We start from the raw sequence: 26,515 nt of genomic DNA on the forward strand, positions 1-26,515 counted from the left end.
ACCGAAGACGTAAGATCAGTCTTCCGAAGACTGAACACGAGGAAAGCATCTGGCCCAGATGGTGTCCCTGGTCGAGTGCTCAGATCTTGTGCTGATCAGCTGGCGTGAGTATTTGCGGACATATTTAACCTGTCCCTGCTTCAATTTCAGGTTCCCACCTGTTTTAAGCAGACCACTATCATCCCGGTACCAAAGAAAAGCAAGGTAACATGCCTCAATGACTTCCGACTAGTGACTCTGACATCTACCATCATGAAGTGCTTTGAGAGGTTGGTCATGGCATGCATCAACTTCAGCCTACCAGACAATCTCGACCCACTGCAATTCGCCTATCGCCGAAACAGGTCTACAGTGGATGCCATCTCCCTGGCCCTATACTCAGCTCTGGAGCATCTGGACAGTAAAGACACCTACGTTAGACTATTGTTTATTGACTACAGGACCACCTTCAATACTATAATTCCAAGCAAACTCATCAACAAACTCCGAGACCTGGGTGTCAACACCTCCCTTTGTAAATGGATCCTTGACTTTCTGACCAACAGACTGCAATCAATGAGGATAGGCAGCAATACCTCCAGCACGAATATTCTCAACACTGGTGCCCCACAAGGCTGCGTCCTCAGCCCTCTACTCTACTCCCTATACACTCATGACTGTGTGGCCAGATTCTGCTCTAACTCCATCTACAAGTTTGCAGATGATAACACCGTAGTAGACCATATCTCAAATAACGATGAGTTGGGGTACAGGAAGGAGATAGAGAGCTTAGAGACATGGTGTCATGACAACCTTTCCCTCAATGCCAGCAAAACAAAAGAGCTGGTCATTGACTTCACGAAAGGGGGTGGTGTACATGCACCTGTCTACATCAACGGTGCTGAGATTGAGGGTTGAGAGCTTCAAGTTCCTAGGAGTGAACATCACCAACAGCCTGTTCTGGTCAAATCACGTAGAAGCCACGGCCGAGAAAGCTCACCAGCACCTCTACTTCCTCAGGAGGCTAAAGAAATTCAGTATATCCCCTTTGACACTCACCAACTTTTATCGATGCACCACAGAAAGCATCCTATCTGGATGCATCACAGCTTGGTATGGCAACTGCTCTGCCCAGGACCGCAAGAAACTGCAGAGAGTTGTGGACAAAGCCCAGCACCTCACGGAAACCAGCCTCCCCTCCATGGACTCTGTCTACACTTCTCACTGCCTTGGTGAAGCAGCCAGCATAATCAAAGACCCCACCCACCCATGCCATTCTCTCTTCTCTCCTCTCCCATCAGGCAGAAGATACAGGAGCCTGAGGGTACATACCACCAGGCTTAAGGACAGCTTCTGTCCCACTGTGATAAGACTATTGAATGGTACCCTTATACAATGAAATGGACTCTGACCTCACAATCTACCTTGTTATGACCTTGCACCTTATTGTCTACCTGCACTGCACTTCCTCTGTAGCTGTGACACTTTATTCTGTACTGCTATCGTTTTACCTGTACTACCTCAATGGACTCTGTACTAACTCAATGTAACTGCACTGTGTAATGAATTGACCTGTACAATTGGTATGCAAGACAAGTTTTTCACTGTACCTCGGTACAAGCGACAATAATAAACCAATACCTATCTCTTCTACAGCAGGGTGACCAAAACTGAACACAATACTTCAAATGCAGCTTCACCAGCATCTTGTACAACTGCAACATAACCTCCCAACTTCTATACTCAATGCCCTGACTGCTGAAGGCCAGCATACAAAAGCCTTCTTCACCACCCTGTCTACCTGTGATTCCACTTTCAAGAGCTGAGGAAGTTAAAGAAAATTATTTTGCCCAGAGGGAGGTTGAATCACCTTGCACCTTACTGTCTACTTGCACTGCACTTTCTCTGTACTGTAATACATTATTCTTCACTATGTTATTGTTTTACCTTGTATTACCTCGATGCACTGTTAAATGAATTGATCTGTATGGACAGTATGCAAGACAAGTTTTTCCACTGTACGTCGGTACATGTAACAATAATAAACCAATCTACCAAATCCACACCTCACCGTCTGAAGGGGGGTATAAGCAGAAACTCTTACCAGAATTGAAAAGTGCCTGGATTGGGACTTTATGTGCATTCAACTACAAGATTCTAGTCTCAAGAATTGATAGAGATTAGACCAAACTCTTTCAGGCTAGCATAGAAACAATAGGAAAATTTCCTCATGGCGTGTGTAAATTTCCATCTTTAGGATTCTTGTTACTGTTCTTTTGCATCATTATATTATCCTATGTCTGAAACTATATCTGGTAAATGGTCAACATATTTTAATTACGAAGCACATAACAATAAGCTACTTTTGTGAGATTCCTGCAACTAGAAATAACCAATGAACTTTACATTTTCCCCAATAATGGATGTCTTGTATATAGTTGGATTGGACCTTTACATAAATGGCTTATGTGGGCCGAGTTTCAAGAGTGTCTATGATTAATTTACACAAATCAAAGCAGGTATAACATGTAACATATTGGAAAACAGAATGGAAAGGACTAGTGCTCAATTGTGAGTCATCAGAGCTCACCTCAAACCAGTGACGAGGTTTTGCACTATCTCTGTGTGCATCTCCTGAGGTGAACGTGCTGGATAAAACTGATGACAAATTCAATGCTATGAACATGCACTATGGCAAGACTACCCATTACAAGAACAAGCACCAACCATGAAAATATTTAAAAAGGACCTGGCATCCCCTCCACCAACTCCAATGAAGAGTATTGGAAGTGAAACGTTAACTGTTCTCTTTCCACACATACTGCCTGACCTGCTGAGTGTTTCCAGCATTGTCTGCTTTTGTTTCAGATTTACAGCATCCGCAGGTTATTTTTTAAAATGTATTTTCATCCCCTCTGTCACTAACCTTGCTGTGTGGGTGTACCATCTATCATTTGGGAAGCATTTGTGATCCTGCTGAATTCCCAATCAAGTTTTTCAGACTGATCCCGTGGTGAATTCTGCACAGTGCTGGTTGCATCAGGCACAAAAACTCCAAGTAATGTTTCTTGGCTATATCCTTACTTGGAAGGAAGGAGGCTTTATACCCACCGCCCACCCCAAAAAAAAGAACACAGTGGAGAAATGTTATCAGATTTTCGATGTCAATCATTTGCAAAGAAGTAGGAACTGAAAATTTATTATAACATTAGGGACAACCTCAGTCTTCATTTAATTGCTCGTCCAAACTACCTGATTTGTTAGCTGATGCTTTGAGCAATTATGTGGGCATTCTATGTTTGCAAAATTCACATCCTCCTCCCCAACTCAAGGCTGCCTGCTAATTATCATGATTACAGTGTGAAGCCACCCATTACTGTGCAGTTAAGTGGCTTCACATCTCAGCAGGGGAGAGAGCATCACAAGTCACTTGCAACACATAAATCTAACCCAGTGTTTAAAAATCAGCCAGCTCCTCTTGAAGGAGAGATGCATTGAGGCTAAAACAGGTCCTGCCACTCAGAGGATTGGACTGTTGCTCCAAAGTCGAGTGCAAGTCCAATCACAGCAGTAAATTTAAATTCAAGAGCTTACATTAATATGCAGTTATAAAGTTAGTATTGATAGTGCTATCATAAAGCTGCCAGACTGTTGCAAAATCCCATCTTGCTTACTAATGTCCTTCAGCCAAGGAAATCTACTGCCATGATTTTATCTATTCTATGTACAGCTCCAAATCTACCAATATGGTTGACTCTTAACAGCTCTCTAAAATGGCCTAAAATGACTCCATCCAAGAAGGATCTGGGGACAATGAAAGTGCAAGTTTTGCCAGGATGCCCACATCCAGGGGATGAATAAATAGGGTGCTAGGAATTGTTCAGGAACCAGATGGGAATTGAACTACAACATGGCATGGAAAAAGATTTACGATGCGTCACGAGAGGCCTTAGTGGAGAAGGCTAATAGAAGGACCGATGTATTCTATCCTTAAGAGACCCTCCAAACAATTGCTCAGAAGGCAGAGGGACCAGACTACTTTGGCAGCCTATGCCAGGGGTCAAAAGCCAAGGAGCTAGATGCAGTGTTACATGGACAAAGATAGTGAATGCTTCTTCAAATGGAAAACTGCACTGCTAGACTCAGAAACTCTGTCACTTACCAAGCAATGTTGTTCACCTAACACTACTCGTTCCAAATGCTCGTACATTCAACTTGCCCTTGTAATAATGCTGAAAGCCTCACACTCACATGCTTCTACATACTATGTCACTCAATATTCACTAACACATTTACTTCTCTCTTGCAGGTTAAGGTAGCACAGAAATGGAGGCAATAGAAGCTAACCAGCAGAGAACCAGCACAATGACAACTTCATAAATCTATGAAGAAGCGGTTACTTGTGATCATTGGAGCTGCTACTTCTAAGGCAATAAGCAGGCAGAAAGCTGAAATATCCTCACATCAAATCCCCTTCACATGTCCCACCTCACACCAATCCTATAAACTACCGATACAAAACCAGCAGATGCCTCACATATGCAGCTGTCATTTGCCAACCACCACCTCCACCAGACCCTACCATTGTCCTTTTCATCTTTCAGATATTCATCTGGCTAGAAATGGTGGAAGGGCCACAAGAGAGCAAGACAATAATGAACAAACATAGTCACTTTATTTCATACATGCAACCACCAGTTCAGACATTAACAGGGTGTGAAAATTAAAGGAGGGATCTGGACCACTGTGGCCTGTAGCCATGGCTAGGGTAGCAGAGATACAAGCTCCTACTGTGCAAGGTCCTATGCTACTTCTACTGCAGAGATCTTAGCTGAACACTTCAAAGGGGTACACTACAGGAGGGCTGGGATGTGTGCACAGAATGAAATGTTTGGTGCGTTAGTCGCTTGCAAGATGAAAGTAGGGTCAAGGAACAGGGGTGAATCTCAGCACCAACCTTGCACAGGAGATTGCTTGCACTGTCAGCTAGTCAGCAGTTCCATGGAGGACCACTGATCACCACAGTGCCAACCTCGGCACGATCCAAGCTTCCATACCTGCACTGCAGTGTGGGAGCTCCATTGCTCAATGAACTCAGGGGCTTTACACCAGCTATAAATGACACATTTTCACTTGAATGGGGTCAATGGCCTTCATCATAAAGGGAAGTGAAGATAAGTGGTTTATCTCTTCTTAAAACCAAATTCAATTTAATTTCCATTTACCTTTGCAACATGAGGACATTTTGACCCATTGAGTCTATGTCAGCTCACAGAATAATCCCACACCCTCACTAATTTATCCTTGTAGTTTATTATTTTAATTAATAATATTTAAATTAATTTAAACAGGTTAAATGTTTTAAATTATTTCATTTACAATATTTCATCAATAATTTTAATATTTAAATTATCTACATTTTTCTACAACTGTTTCTCAGTGTCTCTGATCGTCAGAGACATTTGAAAACAATGAGTTTTCTGACAGCATGAGCTCAGGTTAGTCTGAGGACAAGGCCTTGCTTAACACCACCTGCAGCTTAGTCACACCTCATGGCCACTCTACCTTGCAAAATGACTGAGTCTACAAAGTCTGCAAGACCTCCGGTTAGTGCAGCTACTGGGGTAATCTGGGGAGAACTGAGGTTTGGGCTGGATCAAGTGCAATCCAAACCATCATATCCAGAATGGAAGTACCAAGTGGCTCGGCCAGAATATGTACGAACACAACCATGAACTAGTATCCGATGTCAAAGCAGTTCGGTAATCTGCCTTCAACAGACTACTAAGAATGCAAAGGTGGCACTGCTGGGGAAAGAGACCAGTTCAGTGAAGCACAAACTCCCAGTCTTCCTATATCTATCACTCTGCCAGTATCCTTACCATCAGCCAGCAACTCCTGCACATGCCACAACTGCTCCCATCACACTGGTATGGTGAAGTCTAAGCAGAGCCACAAAGTTATTCTGCCAGACCAATTACAGTCTCGTCCACTGAAAGTCAGCCATGCTGTAACCATTGGGAGTAGCACTGAGTAAGAGCAGTGGGATGGGTAAGGTACCCAGAAGATAACTATTACACAAGAATGATTAGCAGTTGTCATTTTTGTGTAACGTGGTGTAAAATTGATTTACAAACTTGGATTGGAATGCTTATTTGATTTTGGCTTTTATTTTTGCATTGCGATCACAGTACCTCTGTGATGGTCAGTAACAAAAGGAAGGCAAGGATCAAGGAGGAGGTTATGATTGACATTGCACTCAAATGAGTTGCTACCAGATGGCCTGGTCAGACATATGCAATCTAGGATGTTTTCTCCTTGTTCTTGTTGCCCTTCCCGTCCCTCAACTCTCTACAGCTAGTGGCAAATGCTTTGCCTTTACAATGCTGAGATTGTTCTGCTGAATCCTGCACCTCATGAATCTTAAGAGCATTTGGTGAGCACTGCAGGACTCCTCCAGAGTGATGCAGATAACAGCAGTATTGCTTCAGCACACAAAAGTATGCACATTGCTGCACGCGTTTCACTGTATGTACATTGCCAATGGATGCACGAGTTGCACAAGGTCATTAGCCTATTTGCGAGTCCTTTATGTTCAGTATCCCTTTTTATATTTGTCACAAGGAAACATTTCAAGGATGCTTTCAAAAACTCCCTAAAAATATATGTTACACAAACTCATTTGAATACCGGGTCTGTGACCAATCAAAATGTAGAATCATCGTCTGGGATATCATTGAACTTCAAGTCCATTTGCAGGAGTACACAAAGCCAAGCCGAAATGGCAGGTGGAGTGCACCACCTACCACGCTACCCTCATACCTGAACCATTGAGCACATACTGTCCCATCTGCAGCAAGGTCCACAGATCCCATAATAGGCTTACCCAATCACCTAAGAACCCTCTTCCTGACTTTATACTTCTGAATTTGATAACTACTTTTTCCTTCTTACAATTGAATGTCATCAAGATAAATATTATCTGATTTTCTCTTCAAACCTGCTGCCTAACCTGCTTAATATTTCCAAAATTTTGTGTTTTATTTCATCCTTCCACCAATCTCAGTATTTTGGGTTTTTTTTTAAAAATATACTGAGTGCCTAGTTTGGTGAATTAGAACACCGAGGCCCTAGGACTATAATAGTCTAGAGATTGTAGTTTGAACAATTTCTTAAATTGTATCAATCATTTTTTAAATTTGCTGTAACATTTTTCAATGATTTCTTGATAATCACCCCAAAAGTCTCTTAATCCTTCATCGTGGTTTGGTTACCTGCCATCTTATATCGATGATTAACATTTTCCACATTTAACAGCACAATGATTTACCTTAAATTTCCATGTCAATCTTAAACTTGGCTAAGTATTCTAAGAATTGTGTCACATATTCAGCTTTGTGTTTCTGACAAATTCAGATAACTTATCAGATATTCCTCTTTTCATGGCAGCTAGAGGAAAATAAATTGTTGGTTGCTGTCTAACAGTCTGGCCTGGAATTGGTGCACACTTGTGTAGGAAAGGGCTTGGCTTCTCCTGCTCTCTTCCCTACTACTATCAAATAGAATGTGGACCATCATAATCTAGAGTCACAAATGAAGAATGGCCTCACTGAGAGCAGTGCCTGAGAGATAGGGATATGATTCTATGTCAGTCAACAAATTCAGGGAATGAAATTGACAATGTAAAAGTGATAAATCAATGAGCATTATAATGAATGCAGCCTTAAAGATTACGTTCATGATCTTTCAAAACCAATGAGGCTCCAATTCATTTCTCCAATAGAGAATAATTTGACTTGCCTTCATATCACACATCATTTCATATATTTATTTGATTTTGTATACAAAACTGCAGAAAATAAAACAGTACTTCACTTGATCAGACAAAGCTCCTGCAAGATGTTCTTTTTATCTGTGGTTTCCATCCGGATACTGAATATACTGACCAAATGCAGTTGTTTTTTTCAATTGTAAATTGAACAATAGGTAGGAATTTTGGATTTAATAATGACCAGGCAATCCTGCAACAGAAATAGAAAATCAGAGTAATGTTTTAAACAATTATGCCTTTTCATTTCACAAGACTCTGAAGCTTCAGCCAATGCCACTTAGCAATTAATCACAGATCGAGGAAAATTGCAGGGTTACCACCCCCCAATTTTGTACCACTTACTTGTTGACTTCACAAGATTGCCGTGCACTGACTGGGAACCTATTGTGTTGGTACTTAAAAATACAAGACCATTTAGTTGATAAACCAAAAAAAATCACATTACTGCATAACTGGCAAATTTTTTTGAGCAACAGTGCTCCAGATAGTTTCAATATTTTTTCATGCTTCAATTTACAGCATGTATAAAAGATCCCTGGATGTTACAGCTTGTTTCCTTCAATACAACTTGTTTCCTTCAATGGGAATAAGGAAGAGGAAAAAGAAAAGGTTAAAACCAATCACTGGGCTGGATCATCCTGCAACCCAGCTCACTGCCAGGTGTTCCCACTGAAGCTGTAATTTTTTTTTGGATGCGGAGGGCTGAATGATGAGGCAGGATGGAATGTAGGGGGCAAGTAGGACTCGAACATCATATTGAGGCTGGGTGCCCAGAATGCCCCGACAGCCTGATTAGTAGATTTGCAAGAATATCATCAGATTTTTTCCTTTATTTATTTTCTGGGATAATGGGCATCGCTGGCATGGACAGCATTTGTTGTTAGTCCCCAATTGCCCTTGAAGATGATGTTGACTTGCCCATTTGAACCACTGCAGTCCTTCTGGTAAAGTACTCCCACAAAGCTGTCCCCAGATTTAAGACCCAGTGACAATGAAGGGATGGTGGTACATTCACAAGTCAGGACAGTGTGATTCTTGGAAGGGAACCTGCAGAAGGTGGTTTTCCCATCTAACTATTGTTCTTGCCCTTGATGGTAGAAGTCATGAGCTTGGAAGGTGCTAATGGAGTAGCCCAAGTGAGTAACTGCAGTGCATTTTGTAGGTGGTACACACTGCATTTGTGATGCCCCAGCAACTGCCAAACAGGATGAAAGCAAGGTTGTTGTTGGAACCACACTTGCCCAGGCAAGTGGAAAGTATTTGATCACACACCTGGTTTGTGCTTTGTGACCTTTGGATGTACGCAGGTGAGTCACTCACAGCAGCATACCCAGCCTCTAACCTGCTCTTGTAGATACAGTAATATTAGGTGAGTTTCAATTTTGACCACCAGGATGCTTATGGTGAGGGAAACTTAGTGATGGTAATGCCATTCAATATCAACGGTAGCCATTTGGATTCTGACAGAATGACGTCTATGTCTTGCTGCATGCAGGCATGGATTGCTTCATTTCCTTATCAGGAAGGCCACACACAATCTGCAACAATTACCTCTTTGGCCCTAGAATGTGTAATGTAATCTTTCACATTAACCTTAACGACACTGGCTGAATCATCTGAATGTAACTATTAAATAACAATCAATTACTGAAGAGAACAAAGACAAGCTCAGGGACCTCCGAAATAATTCAAGACTAAACAATGTGTAATCATCAGCAAAATCACAAGTTAGGAGTTTTTTTGCCATGGTGAATGCAGGGATGGGTATCCAATATTGACCTTGCCTGTAATGCCCAGATCCTGAAAAATGAATAAACAAAAGTATCGGGCTAGGTGTGGGATAAAAGGTGGTTTAAATAGAAACAAAAAGCTAAACCACAGTACATCAGTAAATAAAAAAAATTCAAGGAATGTTACCATTGCAGACAAAACAGTAACCATGTTAATCTATGCAGCACTTTTGGTGTAAATTGCAGTTACTGGTATGTCTGTTCAATGGAAGATCATTCGAGGCTGGGGATGAGAGACTATAATTTTATGCACAAGGCTCATACATATAGGATTATTCACAGGGCTGAATAATGGTGGTAATAGCATGTAGCTGGAGGAGATTTTGTATCAATGTCACATTATTTAGTTAAATGCCCAAAGTTTAAACTGTGACTAAATAACATTGGACATTTCTTATTTCATCAGATTAGACATCAGACTGTCTCAAACTCCAGATTTTTATTAGTTTGACTGGATTTGCCTTTAAAAGGATCATGCAAGACTGATGGTTGCTGTTTGGGTTTACACACAATCTGCAACAATTACCTCTTTGGCCCTAGAATGTGAAATGTAATCTTTCACATTAACCTTAATGACTCTGGCTGAATCATCTGAATGTAACTATTAAATAACAATCAATTACTGAAGAGAACAAAGACAAGCTCAGGGACTTCCGAAATAATTCAAGACCATGATATATTCTAGTGTTTGACATTAACTATTACTCAATACATGACCAGCAACGCAGGAATGAAGAAGGACTCTGCACAAGATATAAAGTGGGCAATTTTCAATTATTGTGTAACTTGGCCTGGCAGTAAGCAGGCTGGTTGAAGTCAGTGTGAGGTTTAATCCACTTACATGCTGAACCTCATTAATATTCAAGGTATGTTGTTATACTTGACTGAACGCCAACAGCCACTTACAAGTCAGGAAGGTAAAGTAGAATTCCAAAAGCCCCAGAAAAATAATTGGAAAAGATTTTTTTTGGGAGTGATCTACAGACATTCTTTTAAAGGTAGCTAATTTGTCTGCTCAGTGTTCGGTTCCAGTGGTTGGTACACTTGAAACTCTGTGCAGTGGAAGGGCAAAATTGTATGGTGGTTCAAAGCACCTCTTAGGATTCCAATTTAATGTTTCCCCGCATCTAAGGCAAAAGTGCTGGGAGCCTCAATAAGTGTTCACTTTATTGTTGCATTAGGCAAGCTTCAGGTGCAAGATGGACTTTTAACAAAATAAAATTAATGATCCAACACTTCTCTATCACACCCAAAAACTAGGTGATGGGCTGATGAGGGTCACCCCACATATATGTTAGTTTTCATCATGGTGATTGGAAAAACATAGAATTTAAATTGGAATAGATAATATCAATTTGAATGTACATTTTGTCACTCAAAATAATTTATTTTTAGCAAGAGAAGTGAAGAGGAATTACTTTATGCAATTGTGGCAGAATCCCTTAACACTACTGCCAATGTTCCCAGCAGGATGATTGCAAAACAACTGTACACCAGAATATAGGAGACTCAAATATGCCCTTCATTTAAAGTTTGGATAATGTTTGAACCAACAGATACAATAATCTGTGATGCGGATATAAATGTATTTCAGCACAAGTTGCAAACTCCGCGCTTCAGGAACAGAGAATGACTTTTTCTCCAAATGTTACTTTTAGATAGTCCTATTTGGCAGCATTCCACATTCTATCAAATGTAATATTTAAAACATAGCGTCTTTTTGCTTCCAAAGTCTCATTTGTCTGCCATGTCTGTATATCAAGTCTCATTCCCTCTCTGTAAACACCACACAAGCCTGAAATTAATTACTTCATAATTTTTACTTATAGCAGAAGTAAATGGCAAATAAAATGGAACAGCACAAATAGGAATTGTTTTTAATAGATGCCATTCATAGGTAGGGAGAATCTACATCCGCATCTGACCACACATATCTATAAACACCTGAAATCAATGCCTGCAGTGGGTATAGGCACAGGTATCCTTATAAAATAAATTACTGTATTTTGAAAGGTACATTTTAGTCCAATTTTCAGACTGATTCCACTTCCAAATCTTTTTGAAATACAACATCTGTGGCTGATTCACAGTGGTTTCAAAATACTTGTGGTCAGCAATAAGAGTCATTTTGTAAGTTTGCAATTAACTGAGAACTTCAGTCTGAAATTTGTAAAGCAAGGTAAGATAAGGTGATTTAGCTTGTTTGAAGTTATACATGTACACACATACCTTTCCGCCATGTTGTTCTAGTCTTTGCAGAGCATCTGTGATCAGCTGTTTAAAATTTTTATCCATCAATCTTTTTGACAGCTTAATGCAGATAAAAAAAATATACTGAGTTATAAAATTCAGAATGCAAATTCCTCATGAAAATAAACACTCAGGTATAAATAAAAGCTCCTAAAACTCAAGGGAGGTGCAAAATAAGTTGACTGCATCTGTCCTATATGCCTGCATTTTATGGAAATAACAGTGGCAAAACTTCATTACTCTGTGAAACCAACAGCAACTTTGGTATTTTGCAACTGTGTAACTTAACATGGAAACCCAGTGGTCTTCATGAGCTCCATTTTCTCTCATTTTCTCCAGATCAATCAAGTTAAAGTCACTTGTTTCTAAGCCATTTATCAACCACTGCCACTTTATAGTTCCCTGAAAATCTTTATATATAGTAACAAAGTTTTAGTGAGCTTCTAAAATGGCATCCCGAACCATAATTATCACATTGCAAATCCATTTGAGTCACCTAAATGACGAAAATCATGGAAGGCTCAGTAATCTTTACTTCTTGTAGTAGAAACAGCTAAAGAAAAGCTTCCAATCCACCAACACCTCTGTGTTAAGCAATAGAGGAAGTTGGATTTGGTATGAAACTACGTTCAAAAGATTGCAGCAAGGGTAGCAAATTGTCAACAGTCTCGACTACTCAGGTGACATGGCTGGAAATCTGGAAATAGTATTGTGACAAGGAAACGCAAAAATGCCTTCCACAAATACAACTGTAAAAATAGTAGCTAGAAACACAATGACAAGGCAGAGGACATTGTTGAAGATAATTATGCAAAATGCTTCTGTATTGGTGCAGAGAAACATTAATAAGAAAACAGTCAGTAATTCTACAAGAAAATATTAAGATAGAGGAGAATGGAGGTGTGTAAATCTATTTCTACAAATCAGACTGATTAGAATTTGGATATAGTATTCAAATACATCAACTGCACAAACATTTAATAGCGCACTTAATGTCATTATTATGCTCTATTCAATAACCATAAATTATGTAAAAGATTGTCTCCTACTCTTCCTAGTAAGTAGTTTACTCATCACAAGCCAATTCTTCTTGCAGACTCTAATCCAGACATATCACATAACAAGTTCACAGCAATATAGACAAAGCATGGAATCTTGCGAGAGACAGCCCTGGTGGACTAATCTGGATAGGGACTAATCTGATAATTTGAGATCCAGCATGCTGTAAACCTTTCACAAGATATATAGAGATACAAACCTTAGCCAACTTGCTTTAAAACTGAAATTTCAAAAGTTGCAGCTATGGAGTTACTTGGCCTGAAATGCATTTTTGCAGCCATTATCCTCTCATTGGCATACATGCACCCATTGTGTAGACTGGCACATCTATTGGCAACTACTAATGCTACTGAAATTTATTGTCAATCTTGCAGTTGGTTGGAAAGAAAATGAGTTTCCAATTCTGTTTATTCTGTGGTGTAAAATTCATGAAAAGAATTAACAACAGTTAAACACAATAGAAGCCCATGCCAACAGCCACTCTCTTAAAGTGCAGCACCAAATACTTACACTAGTCAACAGATGTTTAAGATGGTCATTCACAGCAGGGCCAACAACAGCACTCAGCTGGACTAAGCCACGTAATCCCCTCTCAAATACCTCAATGTCTGAATGTGCCTTTTGGGAGAAAAATAGCAATCGTAGAAATATTCAACTGTCAAGATTGAAAATTGATTAACATTTAACAAGCTACTGTGCAGTCTCATGGCAGCTGCATTCTCCTGAACGTTAACTATACTGTAACACTATGTAATAAAGCATATTGCTGGAAAAAGCTCATTTTTGGCAAATAAAAAGTTAATGAGCATTGCAATTCTTTTCAAATAGAAGCATAGTGTACTACCTTCAATCCATTCAGCAGCAAACCCAAGTTGCATGCCAGTGTAGTTACATCGTCAAAAGCTCCTTACAGTGGCAAATTACACATGGGTAAAAAGTCTCCTTCAGCCTAATACAGTTGGAAGAGGGAGAGTGATGGAGTCAGCAGTAGTAGAATGGAATTTGTGGGTTTCTTTGCGGTATGTGTGTCTTTGGCCTTCCCAAAATCCATGAGAAGAAATTTCTACACAGATGCCAGAGAGGCACAGGACTGTGAGAGGGACAAGCGGCTGTGCCAAGGCCGATCTGGATGTCATTAGTGTAAATATGGAACCTTACATGTTTTCTGACAGTGTTGGCAAAGGGCAATACATGGATGAGAAATGGGAAGAAACTGAAAATAGATCCTTAGGTAGTACCACAGACAGCATTACCCAACGGAGTGCTGATTTATTATAGGGCATGAGGTCATCAAGTACCGTCATGAGTAAGTACCTGCCTGTGCTTTAGGAAAATAGCATCCACTCAGGCTGCTGTGATGGGAACTAAGTGAAAACTGCTGCCCTTCACTCCTGTTGCAAAGCTCAAATACAGTCATTTGCTGTTGAGCTTGTAACCCTAGAGAGAATCTCCAGATTTAGGAGAGCTGTGCAGCAAAGATGTACCACAAACTGAGAATAGAGGTAATTACATTTTCTTGAGATAATAAGAACCATAAAGCTATGAAAAAAGGTAATGGTGGCTACTAATTTGAATTTAATGCAACATTTATTTTGTGGTTGTGAATATTTTAAGAGTTTTACGTAATACTTTGCAATGAGGCCAAAATTATTGTTATGTTCACATCCCAATTGCAAAGATAAGATATCTTTATTAGTCACACGTACATCAAAACACACAGTGAAATGCATCTTTTTGTGTGGAGTGTTCTGGGGGCAGCCTGCAAATGTCGCCACGCTTCCGTCGCCAACATAGCATGCCTACAACTTCCTAACTTGTACGTCTTTGGAATGTGGGAGGAAACCAGAGCACCCGGAGGAAACCCATGCAGACACTGGGAGAACGTACAAACTCCTTACAGACAGTGGTGGGAATTGAACCCAGGTCGCTGGCGCTGTAAAGCATTACGCTAACTGCTACACTACCGTGCCTGCCCATTCCCCTGGAAAACATGAAATGACTGAAATGAAGAATGTACATTATTGTTAGCAAAACCAAATTTTCAGTTGTGGAAGATTCACTGATAACTTACCAGAGCAGCTTTTAACTTTGGAACCACCTTTGGAACTAATGGAATTGCTTTTTCAGCAGCATCTTCAACCTCCAGCAATTCCTTGAAGCCCTCTTTGGCTACAAACGTGTAAGGGTGTTTTGTTTCTCTTAATCCCTGTGTAAGGAAGCAGGCAAAAAATTACAAAGGCTGGCTTTTCCCAACACAATCTGCCTCTGGATTCAACTAGGCACTGACTTTACAATACAACCACCCCACCCAGTGGTCAAAACAATTTCATAACTTTGTTAGCATTTCAGGAAGCTGACACATCAATGTAATGTCAGAGAAATAGCCAATAACAACTATTGTCAGAGTGTTATGCTATTCTAGTGGGGTTGGGGTGGAGGATAAAAATAATTCTTAGAGCACACATAAACTTATCCTAAGTTTTTAAAACACATGGTAAAGGCTTATTAATTGTAATTGATTTACCTGGAGGAAACATAAGTAGGAAATGACTGAAAGTAGGGAAGAGAGAAAAAAAAGACAAGCTGGAACTACAAGATAAAAATGGTGATTTCTGTAAACCAAAAATAAAAGAGAACGCAGGAAATGCCCAGCAAGTCAGCCAGCAACTTTAGAGAGAGAAAAACATGAGTTAAAGTTACATCAGGATTGGCCAGTTCTGGAAAAGTGTTATCTGAGGTTGACTTCACTATTGAATCCCAAAGACTCCAATGCCCCTGGTTGGAAGATGAAATGCTATTCCTCAAGCTTACATTGGGGTTCATTGGAAAACTGTAAGAGACCAGAGCCCAAAGTCAGAGTGTAAATGGGATGGACAGTTAAATTGTCCGGCAACAGGAAGCTCAAAGTCACAGGAATGGAGATGCACTGAACATTGACATACAGCAACAAAGTAACCTAACCTGCATGTGGTTTCTCCCATCTCATTGTTCACAAGGAATGCAGTACATAAATTGGAAATAGTGCAAGTAAATTGTTGCTTCATCTGTAATGTACATTTGGATTCCTGAATGATGGGAAAGGAAGAGGTAAAAGGGCAGGTGCTCTATCTGCTGAACCTGTAAGAAGTTCTCACATTGAACTTCTTCAACTCTACTCACTTTCTCTTGAGCAAGGGTGTAGCTGTGGGAACTCACATGGGCCCAAGCTACACCTCTCTCTTTATGAGACATACGGAACAGTTTCAGTCCAGCTTGGGGCCCCCACCTTCATCTCTTTTTTGGTATATTGATGACTTCACTGTTGCTGCTTCCTGCACTCAGAGAAAACTGAAAATTTCATTACTTTTGCTGCCAATTTCAACCTGCCCTTACCTTCCCATGACCCATCCTCTGACTCCTCCCTTCCCTTTCTGGATCCCACCATCTCCATCTCTAGAGATCCATTATCAACCTGCAGGCTCCAAAAGCTATCTCTTATATTTCCTCCCACCCTGCCTCTGGTATGGCTTCCATTCCATTCTCCCAACTTCTACATCTCAGTCATTAATTACTCTGATGATGAGACTTTTCATACAGATGCTTCTGAAATATCTTCTTTCTCCTTGAACCATTGCTTCCCCTCCACCATAGTTGACAGAGTCCTTGGCTACATCTCATCTATTTCCAGCACCCCTATTTTCACCCCTCTTGTCTTGGATAGAATAAGAATAAACTTCCCCTGATCCTCACCTTCCGCCTAACAGCTTCCACATTCAAAAGATAATCCTTCACAATTTCTGCCAGCTGCAGCAAAATTCTACATATCTTTTCCTGCCTCCCCCCCACCCAACTTTCAGCATTTTGAAGGGACCATTCCTTTCAAAACGCCCCGGTCTGCTCTTCCATCCGCACCAACCACTCCCTTTCTTATTGCACTTTTCTATGTAACTGCAAGAGATGAAGCACTTGCATTTCTCTTCTTCACTCCCCATCAACCAGGGACTCAAACAGCCCTTTCAGATGAAGCAGCAATTCACTTCCACTTCTTCCAATCTAGTGTACTGTTGTTGATATTGTCAAAGTGGCCTCCTCTTCATTGGCGAAACCAAATGCAGATTAGGTGTTTATTTAGCAGAGCACCTGTATTGCCTGCCACTTTAATTCTCAGTCCCTTTCAGACCTTTGTGTGTGTGGCTTCCTGCACTGTTATAATTAAAGGCCCGACATAAGCTTGAGGAACAGCACCTCATCTTCCATTTTTCTCGATGCAGCATTCAGGACTCAATATCAAATTCTACATCTACAGGTAACTCACTTATTTTGTATCAGAACTGATCTTTTTTTCTCTAAGTCATCCACCTGTGATACTAGCTCATTTTTTTCTCTCTTGAATAGCATGGTCTGACCTTAGGACACGTCCTACAGCCTTTTGTGGTACAATCTTTGCTGTATTTCACAACCTTTATGCTATTTTGTTTGTATTCTGACTGTCTAAGTGCCCCCATTAACTCATCGACTGAATGACCTCTAGTCACTGTCTCCCTGGCAACACTGGTCTCACACCTCCCCACCTTCTCTGCAGCTAAGAACTAACTTATTTTCTCTTTTTCCCCCGATTCTGAAGAAGGGCCTTCAACCTGAACTGTTAACTATTTTCCTTTGCACAGACGTTGGCTGACTTACTGAGTGTTTCCAACATTTTCTGATTTCATTTCAGAGTTCCTGCATCTTTCATTTAATGTGACACGTCACATAGGTATAGGAACAACAAATCCATTCTTTTCAATAGAAGGGAACAGACATGTTGACCTAGCTAAATGTTAATTAACCTCTTTTTAATTAATTGGCCACTAAAATGCTACTAATGGTTCTTTAATTTTATAACACCTGCCTCAGTTGTCTTGGGCCATACAAATATACTCCATTTCTAATATTTCTGTTTATTTTTAAAAGTCATTAAAAGCATTTTAACAAAATGTTACTTAAAACATTAAAATTTTAATTTCAATATAATTAAAGAAAAATATTCTTTCTGCTTTGATTCTTATCCTAAGTCTAGAATCTTGAAGTCATTTGGTTTCCGATTCTACGTTGGGTCTAACCTGACACAAAAGACAGTGATAATGCCAGGAATTCCAACGAGAACCCCATATACAGGTGAGCAGCATAGTGCAGTGACAGATGTGGAATCATCTGTCACTCATCAAGTCTCACAGTTCTGCATGTGGCACTGCATGCAAAGAATTCCAACAGTTAGTGAAGTTTCAACAGCTGATAGATGGCGATTCCAACTGGAACTACCAAATCCAGTCCAGCAATATTTACCTGAAGAAATTTGGGGTTTGTAATTGCAGGCAAACCAGGTAACGGACAGAAGGATTTGTTAGCCATGTATCAAATAATATTGATACCAGGATACTCAGGCACTCGGTCATTCCATAAAGCACACCATTTTAATCCTGGAAAAACACATTGAACTAAACTATAAAATCTCCCAACATCAATCCATTGGCTTCATGTGATCCTTCAGAATACAAAAGTTGATAACAACAATGGTGCCTCAATGAACCCATATTATGAGCTCTTCTCTGGAATGTGGCACGTCCTGGGGTTTTATTTCCAAATAAAGTTATGGCAAATAACCCACCCCCTGACAAAATCAGACAGAAGAGCATCTTCCTGTGTATTCAGGGGTTAAGGAACCAGAACATGGCTTCCTCAGCAAAGAAAGACAGATGGACTTCACATTTAGATAATTATAGTTTTATTGGGAAAAAAGTGAAGGAAATACACAGTCCTAAATTGGAAAAGAAAGGGCACAGGAAAAAGTCAGAGAGAAAAGAGTGGAATGAGTCTCTGAAAGAATTATAAATCTTTCTTACTCATTCTTTTTTATGCATATTTCCATTGGTGATTAAGAACACGCAGATTTCGAATTTGTTGCACTAGGTAAACAAGGAGACAGATCTGTACGAATTGACTTTTATGTACAGTGAAATTCACAAGCCCAAAGACTGCTGGAGAGTTAGAGTCTAGAGGTAGTGGGTTTCAACTGTGGAGAAAATGAGAAGAGGTAACAGTGACAGAGTTAGAGACCATCAACATTAATATGCCCTAGATTAGTTTGAAGCTCAATTCAAGTGTAAATGAAATGCAGCACACGTCAAGGTCAAAATCAAGTTGCTTAGTCTATGAGGAGGCAGGTGATGACGAAGTCAGGAAATGAAGTGTGGAGCTCTTGGTTGGAGCAAAACTCTTGCTGGTTTTGAAGAAAGTTCTGGTTCATTCACAACTTGATTACAGACAATTTGATGATGGTTGTGCATTTAAAGGTGATCATGGAGAAATAAAGCTATCAACATTCATGTGGAAGCTGAAATTGTTTACAAGAAACAAATTAAAGAGGGAAATGGGAGCAAACCAAAGATAGGCAGTTACAAAGTAAGAGTGAGAGAAATATACTGGCTAGTGATTCGGCTGGCTACATTCAAAAAGATAGAATAAGAACCAAACAAGTGTAACCCCTCAGAGATGGGTCACAGAGCAGTCAGGTCAATCTCTGGCAGCCAGGTCAAATGTGGTTAACAGCAACAGACAAGCAATTTTCAGAACGTGCAACATATGTAGGGCAAGACTGACCTACCAAAGAGAACTGAGGGACTGTTGTGTACTATGTCTTACTGAAACGTGGCTCACACCTGCCTCTGCTATTCAACCTGAGGGCTTTTCAATTCATCGAATGGACCATACAGAGTCCTCAGGCAAAGTTAAAGGCAGAGGGATCTGCTTCTTAATCAATAACTTGTGGTGCTCAGACGTGATGGTCCTGGCAAGCTCCTGCTCACCCAGCCTGGAGTACCTAACAGTGAAGTGTCGACCATTCTATCTGCCAAGGGAATTCACTTCAGCTATCCTGATGGCAGTCTACGTCCCACCACAGACAGACATGAAGCCTGCACTCAATGAGCTATACTCTATAATCAACAACCTTGAGAAAGGATACCCCAAGGCCCTCTTCATCACTGCAGGGGACTTCAATTAGGCCAACCTCAAGAGTGTGTTACCAAAATACTATCAGCACATCTCCTGCTCCACCAGGTGCGCCAACACCCTTGACCACTGCTATACAACTATCAAAGATGCCTTTCGAGCCACCCCTCATCCTCACTTTGGGAAATCAGACCACCAGGCTATGCTCCTTCTCCCTGCACACAAACAGAAACTGAAACAGGAAGATCCGGTACGGAGAGTTGTGCAGTACTGGTCTGAGGAAGCAGATGAGCTCCTACATGACTGCTTTGAGACAGTGGTCTGGTCCATGTTCAAAGACTCAGCTGCCAGACTTGATGAGTATGCCACCACCATCACAGACTTTATCAGCAAGTGTGTGGAGGACTGTGTACCAAAGAAGACAATACGGGTGTTCCCAAACAGGAAACCATGAATGAACCGGGAGATCCACTCCCTACTGAAGGAGAGGACTGCTGCACACAAATCTGGTGATCCTGATCTGTACAAGAAATTGAGGTATGACCTTTGAAAAGCTATCAGGGATGCCAAGAGGCAATACCGACTCAAAATAGAGTCCCTGACCAGCCGCCAGTTATGGCAGGGCTTACATGCCATAACAGGCTACAAGACAAAGTCGGGCTGCATAGCTAACAACAGCGCATCCCCTCCTGATGAACTTAACGCATTCTACACACGTTTTGAACAAAAGGGAAGGGGATCCTCACCATCCACCCTGACAGCCACCAACACAGTTGAACCTGTCATCACAGTGGAGGACGTAAGATCAGTCATCCAGAGAGTGAACACGAGGAAAGCACCTGGCCCAGATGGTGTCCTGGGCCATGTGCTCAGATCTTGTGCTGATCAGCTGGCAGAAGTATTTGCGGACATATTCAACCTTTCCCTGCTTCAATCTCAGGTCCCCTCCTGTTTTAAGAAGACCACTATCATCCCGGTACCAAAGAAAAGCAAGGTAACATGCCTCAATGACTACCGACCAGTGGCTCCGACATCCACCATCATGAAGTGCTTTGAGAGGTTGACCATGGCACGTATCAACTCCAGCCTCCCAGACAACCTGGACCCATTGCAATTCACTTATCGCCAAAACAGGTCTACAGCGGATGCCATCTCCCTGGCCCTACCCTCAGCTCTGGAGCATCTGGACAGTAAAGACACATACATTAGGCTATTGTTTATTGACTACAGCTCTGCCTTCAATACAATAATCCCAAGCAAGCTTGTCACCAAACTACAAGACATAGGACTCAACACCTCCCTCTGTAACTGGATTCTTGACTTTCTAACCAACAGACCGCAATTAATGAGGATAGGCAGCAATACCTCCGGCACAATTATTCTCAACACTGCTGCCCCACAAGGCTGCGTCCTCAGCCCTCTACTCTACTCCCTATACATTCATGACTGTGTGGCCAGATTCTGCTCTAACTCCATCTACAAGTTTGCAGATGATACCACCGCTGTAGGCCATATCTCAAACAGTGATGAGTCAGAGTACAGGAAGGAGATAGAGAGCTTAGTGGAATGGTGTTATGACAACAACCTTTCCCTCAATGTCAACAAAACTAAAGAGCTGGTCATTGACTTCAGGAAAGGGGGTGGTGTACATGCACCTGTCTACATCAATGGTGCTGAGGTCGAGAGGGTTCCGCGCTTCAAGTTCCTAAGAGTGAACATCACCAACAGCCTGTCCTGGTCAAATCGCGTAGATGCCACAGCCAAGAAAGCTCACCAGCGCCTCTACTTCCTCAGGAGGCTAAAGAAATTTGGTTTGTCCCCTTTGACTCTCACCAACTTTTACCGATGCACCATAGAAAGCATTCTATCTGGATGTATCACGGTTTGGTACAGCAACTGCTCTGCCCAGGACTGCAAGAAACTGCAGTTATGGACACAGCCCAGCGCATTACGGACACCAGCCTCCCCTCCTTGGACTCTGTCTTTACCTCTCGTTGTCTTGGTGAAGCAGCCAGCATAATCAAAGACCCCACCCACCCACGACATTCTCTTTTCTCTCCTCTTCCATCGGGTAGGAGATACAGGAGCCTGAGGGCACATACCACCAGACTTAAGGACAGCTTCTACCCCACTGTGGTAAGACTATTGAACGGTTCCCTTATACAATGAGATGGACTATGACCTCACGATCTACCTTGTTGTGACCTTGCACTTTATTGCACTGCACTTTCTCTGTAGCTGTGACACTTTACTCTGTACTACTATTGTTTTTACCTGTACTATGTCAATGCACTCTGTATTAACTCAATGTAACTGCACTGTTTGTAAGACAAGTTTTTCACTGTAGCTCGGTACAAGTGACAATAATAAACCAGTACCAATGAGGTTAAGGATGAACGGCACCAGATTGGGAAAAAAAGTCAATGAATCACCACTTTTCAAAAAAAATGCCAAAAGGAAAACCAAATAACTCCAGATCTTTTAATAACAGGCTAAAAAATGGAATTAATTATGGACCACTTTAACTTGTACAGTCAAATGAACCTTATAAATGATAACTAGTATCACAGGAGACAGATCCTTCTTGACCAATATTCCTTAACTTTTAACTCATATTACTGGCTGGATATTGGAAAATAGAATGATATGTATTTCAGGGCTTCCAGAAACCCTTTTATAATGAGCCTCAAATGAATAGAGTGGAGCATTTTGCAGTCTGTCTGGTTAGACATTTTCCTCAACCTTCATCTCTACAATGCTTTGCCCTGCAAGTTTCTGGAGGTGCAAACAGATAATGGTTTGGCTAGGGCACCAAGCATGCTGAGCCTTAGTGAACAATGAGTTCAATAGGGAATTTCTCGACCAACTTAAGGCCCGAGTGAATTAAAGTCAAATCAGGTTTAGGAAGAGAAATTGTTAAAAGAGAGATCAAATTCAGGGAGGGCAAGGAAGGCCATAAAAGTATACAAAAAATAATTAGGCACAGGAATAAGCCATTCAGCCCCATGAACCTGCTCTATCATTTGATATGATCACAGCCAATCTCTTGCCTCAGTGCACTTTCCTGCATTAATCCCATATTCCCAGATTCCTCCGATATCCAGAAATTTATCAATTTCTATCTTTAGCATAGCCAGGGGCTAAACCCCCATAGCCCACTTCAGTTGAGAATTCCACAGACTTTCTAGACAAAGTTTTTTTTCTCTTCACGGTTCTTAATTGCTAACCCCTTATTTTAAGAATGTGCCTCAAATCTCAGCAGCTCAGCCAAGAGAAAACATCATCATTACATTCACACCATCAAGCCCCATAAGAATTGTGTACGTTTCAATGAGATCATCTCTCAATCTATGAAACTCTTGAGTAGCGCCTGGTCTTCTTAATCCCTCTTTATAAGACAATCCATTATCTCTTTATTGCAACTATATACTTCTGTTGGTAGGAAAACCAAACCTATACACAATATTCCATGTGTAGTTTATTCAGGGTCTTACATAATTTCAGTAATTTCTTGTAAGAAAGGCCAACATACATTTTTCTTCCTAATCGCTTGCTGTAGCTGCATGATAACTTTCACTGATTTGTTGATTGACTTGGACACTCAGGACCCTACACTTTTCAATTTCTCACCATTTTTTTTCTCTATTTTTTCTGTCAAAGCAGGTTATTTCACATTTTTCCACATTACATTCCATCTGCCACATTCTTGCTTATTCACTTACACTGCCTATACCCCAGTGAAGCCTCTCTCATTATCCTCAAGTCACAATGCCATCCAACTTCATAATTTCAGCAAATGGGGATATATGACATTGATTGGTTTTGGGGTCCCAGCTGTTCACGATCTCTGTGTCATCCCATTTTGCCAGTTTATTCCTTGTATGCTGTCCATTAACAAATCCTTAATCCATGTCAATATATTGCCCAAATCTCATATGATCTGATTTTGCTAAATAACCTCTTCTGTGCCACCTTACTGAAAGCATTCTAGAAATCCAAATACACTACATTCATTGGTTACCTCTTATCCTCAAAAAAATTTAACAGATTTGTTAAACATGAATTCCCTTTCATAAATTCGAGATAGCTCTGCTCAGTTCTATTTTCTGAGTGCCCTGCCCTTGACAATAGATTCTAGCATTTTCCCTACTGCTAATGTCAGTATAACTGGTTTGTAATTCCTGTTATTTCTGTCCTTCATTTCTTAAATAATGGGGTTATATTTATTACCTTCCATTCTGTGAAAATTTTGGAAGATGACAACCATCAGCTATCTCAATTGTCACCTCTCAAAACCTTACAATGCTATTCATTAGATCCTATGAATTTATCTGCTTTCAGTCGCATTAATTTTTTCAGTTCTACTTTTTAACTAATGCTAATTTCTTTGAGTTGCTCATTCACTCTGGGTCTGTGGTTGTCCAATATTTCTGGGAGTTATTTTTGTATTCCCTTCTGCAAAAACATACAATATTAGTTTAATTTCTATGTTATTTCCTTATTCACCAAATAATTTTTCACATCAACTTTTGTTCATCTTCTTCTCATGTTTTTATAGTCTGTTTTTATATCTCTCACGAGATTACTTGTGTCCTACTTTCACAAACATTATCAGTCTCTTGGTCCTGTTTTGGTGAATTCTGAAGTTTTCATTTCTTAAACTTAATGTTCTTTTTGACAACTTTGCAAGCCTTTTCTTTTGATCTAATACTATCTGTAACTTCCCAGTTGGACCACCTTTGCTGTTGGGTTTTGGTACCTTTGAAGACCAATGCTCCAAGTGAGGGCCACAACCCTTGGGTGAGTTGCAGGATATTTAAAACATGGATCACTACCACTCCCTGCTCCTTTAAATAAACAGACCAGATACCTTACTCTTATGGAAAATATCAGAAAAAACTGCCAATGCTGGAAATCTGAAATAAAAATAAAAACACTAGAAACAGTCAACAAGAGAAGAGTCAACCTTTCAGAACTTGTTATGCATGGGTGAGCTATTTGGTTAAAATAGGCTGCCTGAAAAAAAGTTTTAAAACCTTGTAACTTCGTTGTAAACTGTGTAATAAGTCTTTAAATGTTAGCTATTACTTGCTACTGTCAAATCTACCACTGCAGCTTCCCAATCTACTATGGACAGCTCATCTCTCATACTTTCATGATTTCGTGATTTACTTTGTTTCGATTTAAGATTGGTTTTGGACTGAATTAAATCACTTCAAATCATACATAACATAAAATCCTACAATATAATCACTCATCCCCAAAGGCCCCCTAACTACAAGATTATTAATTAACCCTTTCTTATTGTAATACACTAGATCTAAAATATCCCTGGTTAGTTCCTCAATGTACTGAGTTAGGAAACCATATGTGAACACTTCACAACTTCATTCTATTCACACTATCACTGATAATTTAATATGCCCAATCTTTATATAAATTAAATTCCCCCATCATTATTATATTACCCTTGTCACATGCATCTTTAATTTCCTGATTTATACTACGGCCTATATTGCCATTATCTTTTTCAGAGTCTATAGACAACACTCACAGTTTTCTTCCACTAGCTGGTTCATACCTCAATCGACACTGATTCTACTTCTTGGAGACACAAGATTCTACTTCTTAATTTTCCAAGCAAAACCTCTCTCTCCACTGCCTTATCCCATCATTTATTACCAGGACTACCCCTCCTCCTTTTGCATTTTGCTTATCGCTTTTAAATATTAAGTATCCTGCAATATTTAATTTCCTTAATCACTTTGCATCCACAAACCCAAAATGGCTATTAGATTGTACACATTTATTTCTAGTCACTCTTACCTAACCCTGCAAATTGACATTTTTAATTACCTTATAGGAATGAAACTCCACACTTTGAATAGTTTGCTTTCTGAACCAGGAAGAGTAAATTACAACAATTGTCACTTATCGCGTGGTTAAAAGGGTATTAAAACAATTAACTCCCAAATGTCAAGGACTGTGGGAAGTTTAATGGGCAATTCATGTAATTCAATGGTTGCTTAAGGGCATGATGTCTTTTTCATAAGGCTAGCCACAAATGTGGCAGGCACGGTTGTGTAGCGGTTAGCGTAACGCTTTACAGCACCAATGACCTGGGTTCAAATCCGGCCACTGTCCGTAAGGAGTTTGTATGTTCTCCCAGTGTCTGTGTGGGTTTCCTCCAGGTGCTCCGGTTTCCTCCCACATTCCAAAGACTTACAGGTTAGGAAGTTGTAGGTATGCTATGTTGGCGCCGGAAACGTGGTGACACTTGCGGGCCTGCCCCCAGATCACTACGCAAAAGAATGTATTTCACTGTGTGTTTCGATGTACATATGACTAATAAAGATATCTTATCTTATCTTGTCCAGTGTCTTATCCAAGTCACAGGGTCTCTTTCTTTCTTGTCAAGTTACAGATGATTTGCATATCAGTAAAAATGTGCATTAATCAGACAAATTTACTTTGTAGCAAATTCTGGCCAAATTCCTTTGGGAAGGCTAAAATCCAAAGCAGCAATGGCATTTTAAGTAATGTTTTGATGTGTTTAAAGAAATGATTGAAAGAGAGACGGCAGCTGTTGCTAATTATAGAAATTATGCAAGGCTGGGTAAATATACTGATTGAAGTC

General features: G+C 40.4%; 1 protein-coding gene across 1 annotated transcript in view; it reads right to left on the reverse strand.

Moving 5' to 3' along the window:
- Positions 1 to 7,843: 7,843 nt before the first annotated feature.
- LOC127566945 (PACRG-like protein) overlaps positions 7,844 to 26,515 on the reverse strand; it is a 41,268-nt gene continuing 22,596 nt past the window's right edge. Inside the window, exons 3-6 of the mRNA XM_052009504.1 lie at positions 14,981 to 15,115; positions 13,420 to 13,527; positions 11,830 to 11,910; positions 7,844 to 8,000 (exon numbers count right to left, since the gene is read on the reverse strand). Coding sequence (XP_051865464.1) covers positions 7,944 to 8,000; positions 11,830 to 11,910; positions 13,420 to 13,527; positions 14,981 to 15,115 — 381 coding nt within the window. The 3' untranslated portion in view covers positions 7,844 to 7,943. The remainder of the gene's footprint in view (positions 8,001 to 11,829; positions 11,911 to 13,419; positions 13,528 to 14,980; positions 15,116 to 26,515) is intronic.

The sequence above is a fragment of the Pristis pectinata genome, chromosome 2, assembly GCF_009764475.1.
Source record: "Pristis pectinata isolate sPriPec2 chromosome 2, sPriPec2.1.pri, whole genome shotgun sequence".
Lineage (NCBI taxonomy): Eukaryota > Metazoa > Chordata > Chondrichthyes > Rhinopristiformes > Pristidae > Pristis > Pristis pectinata.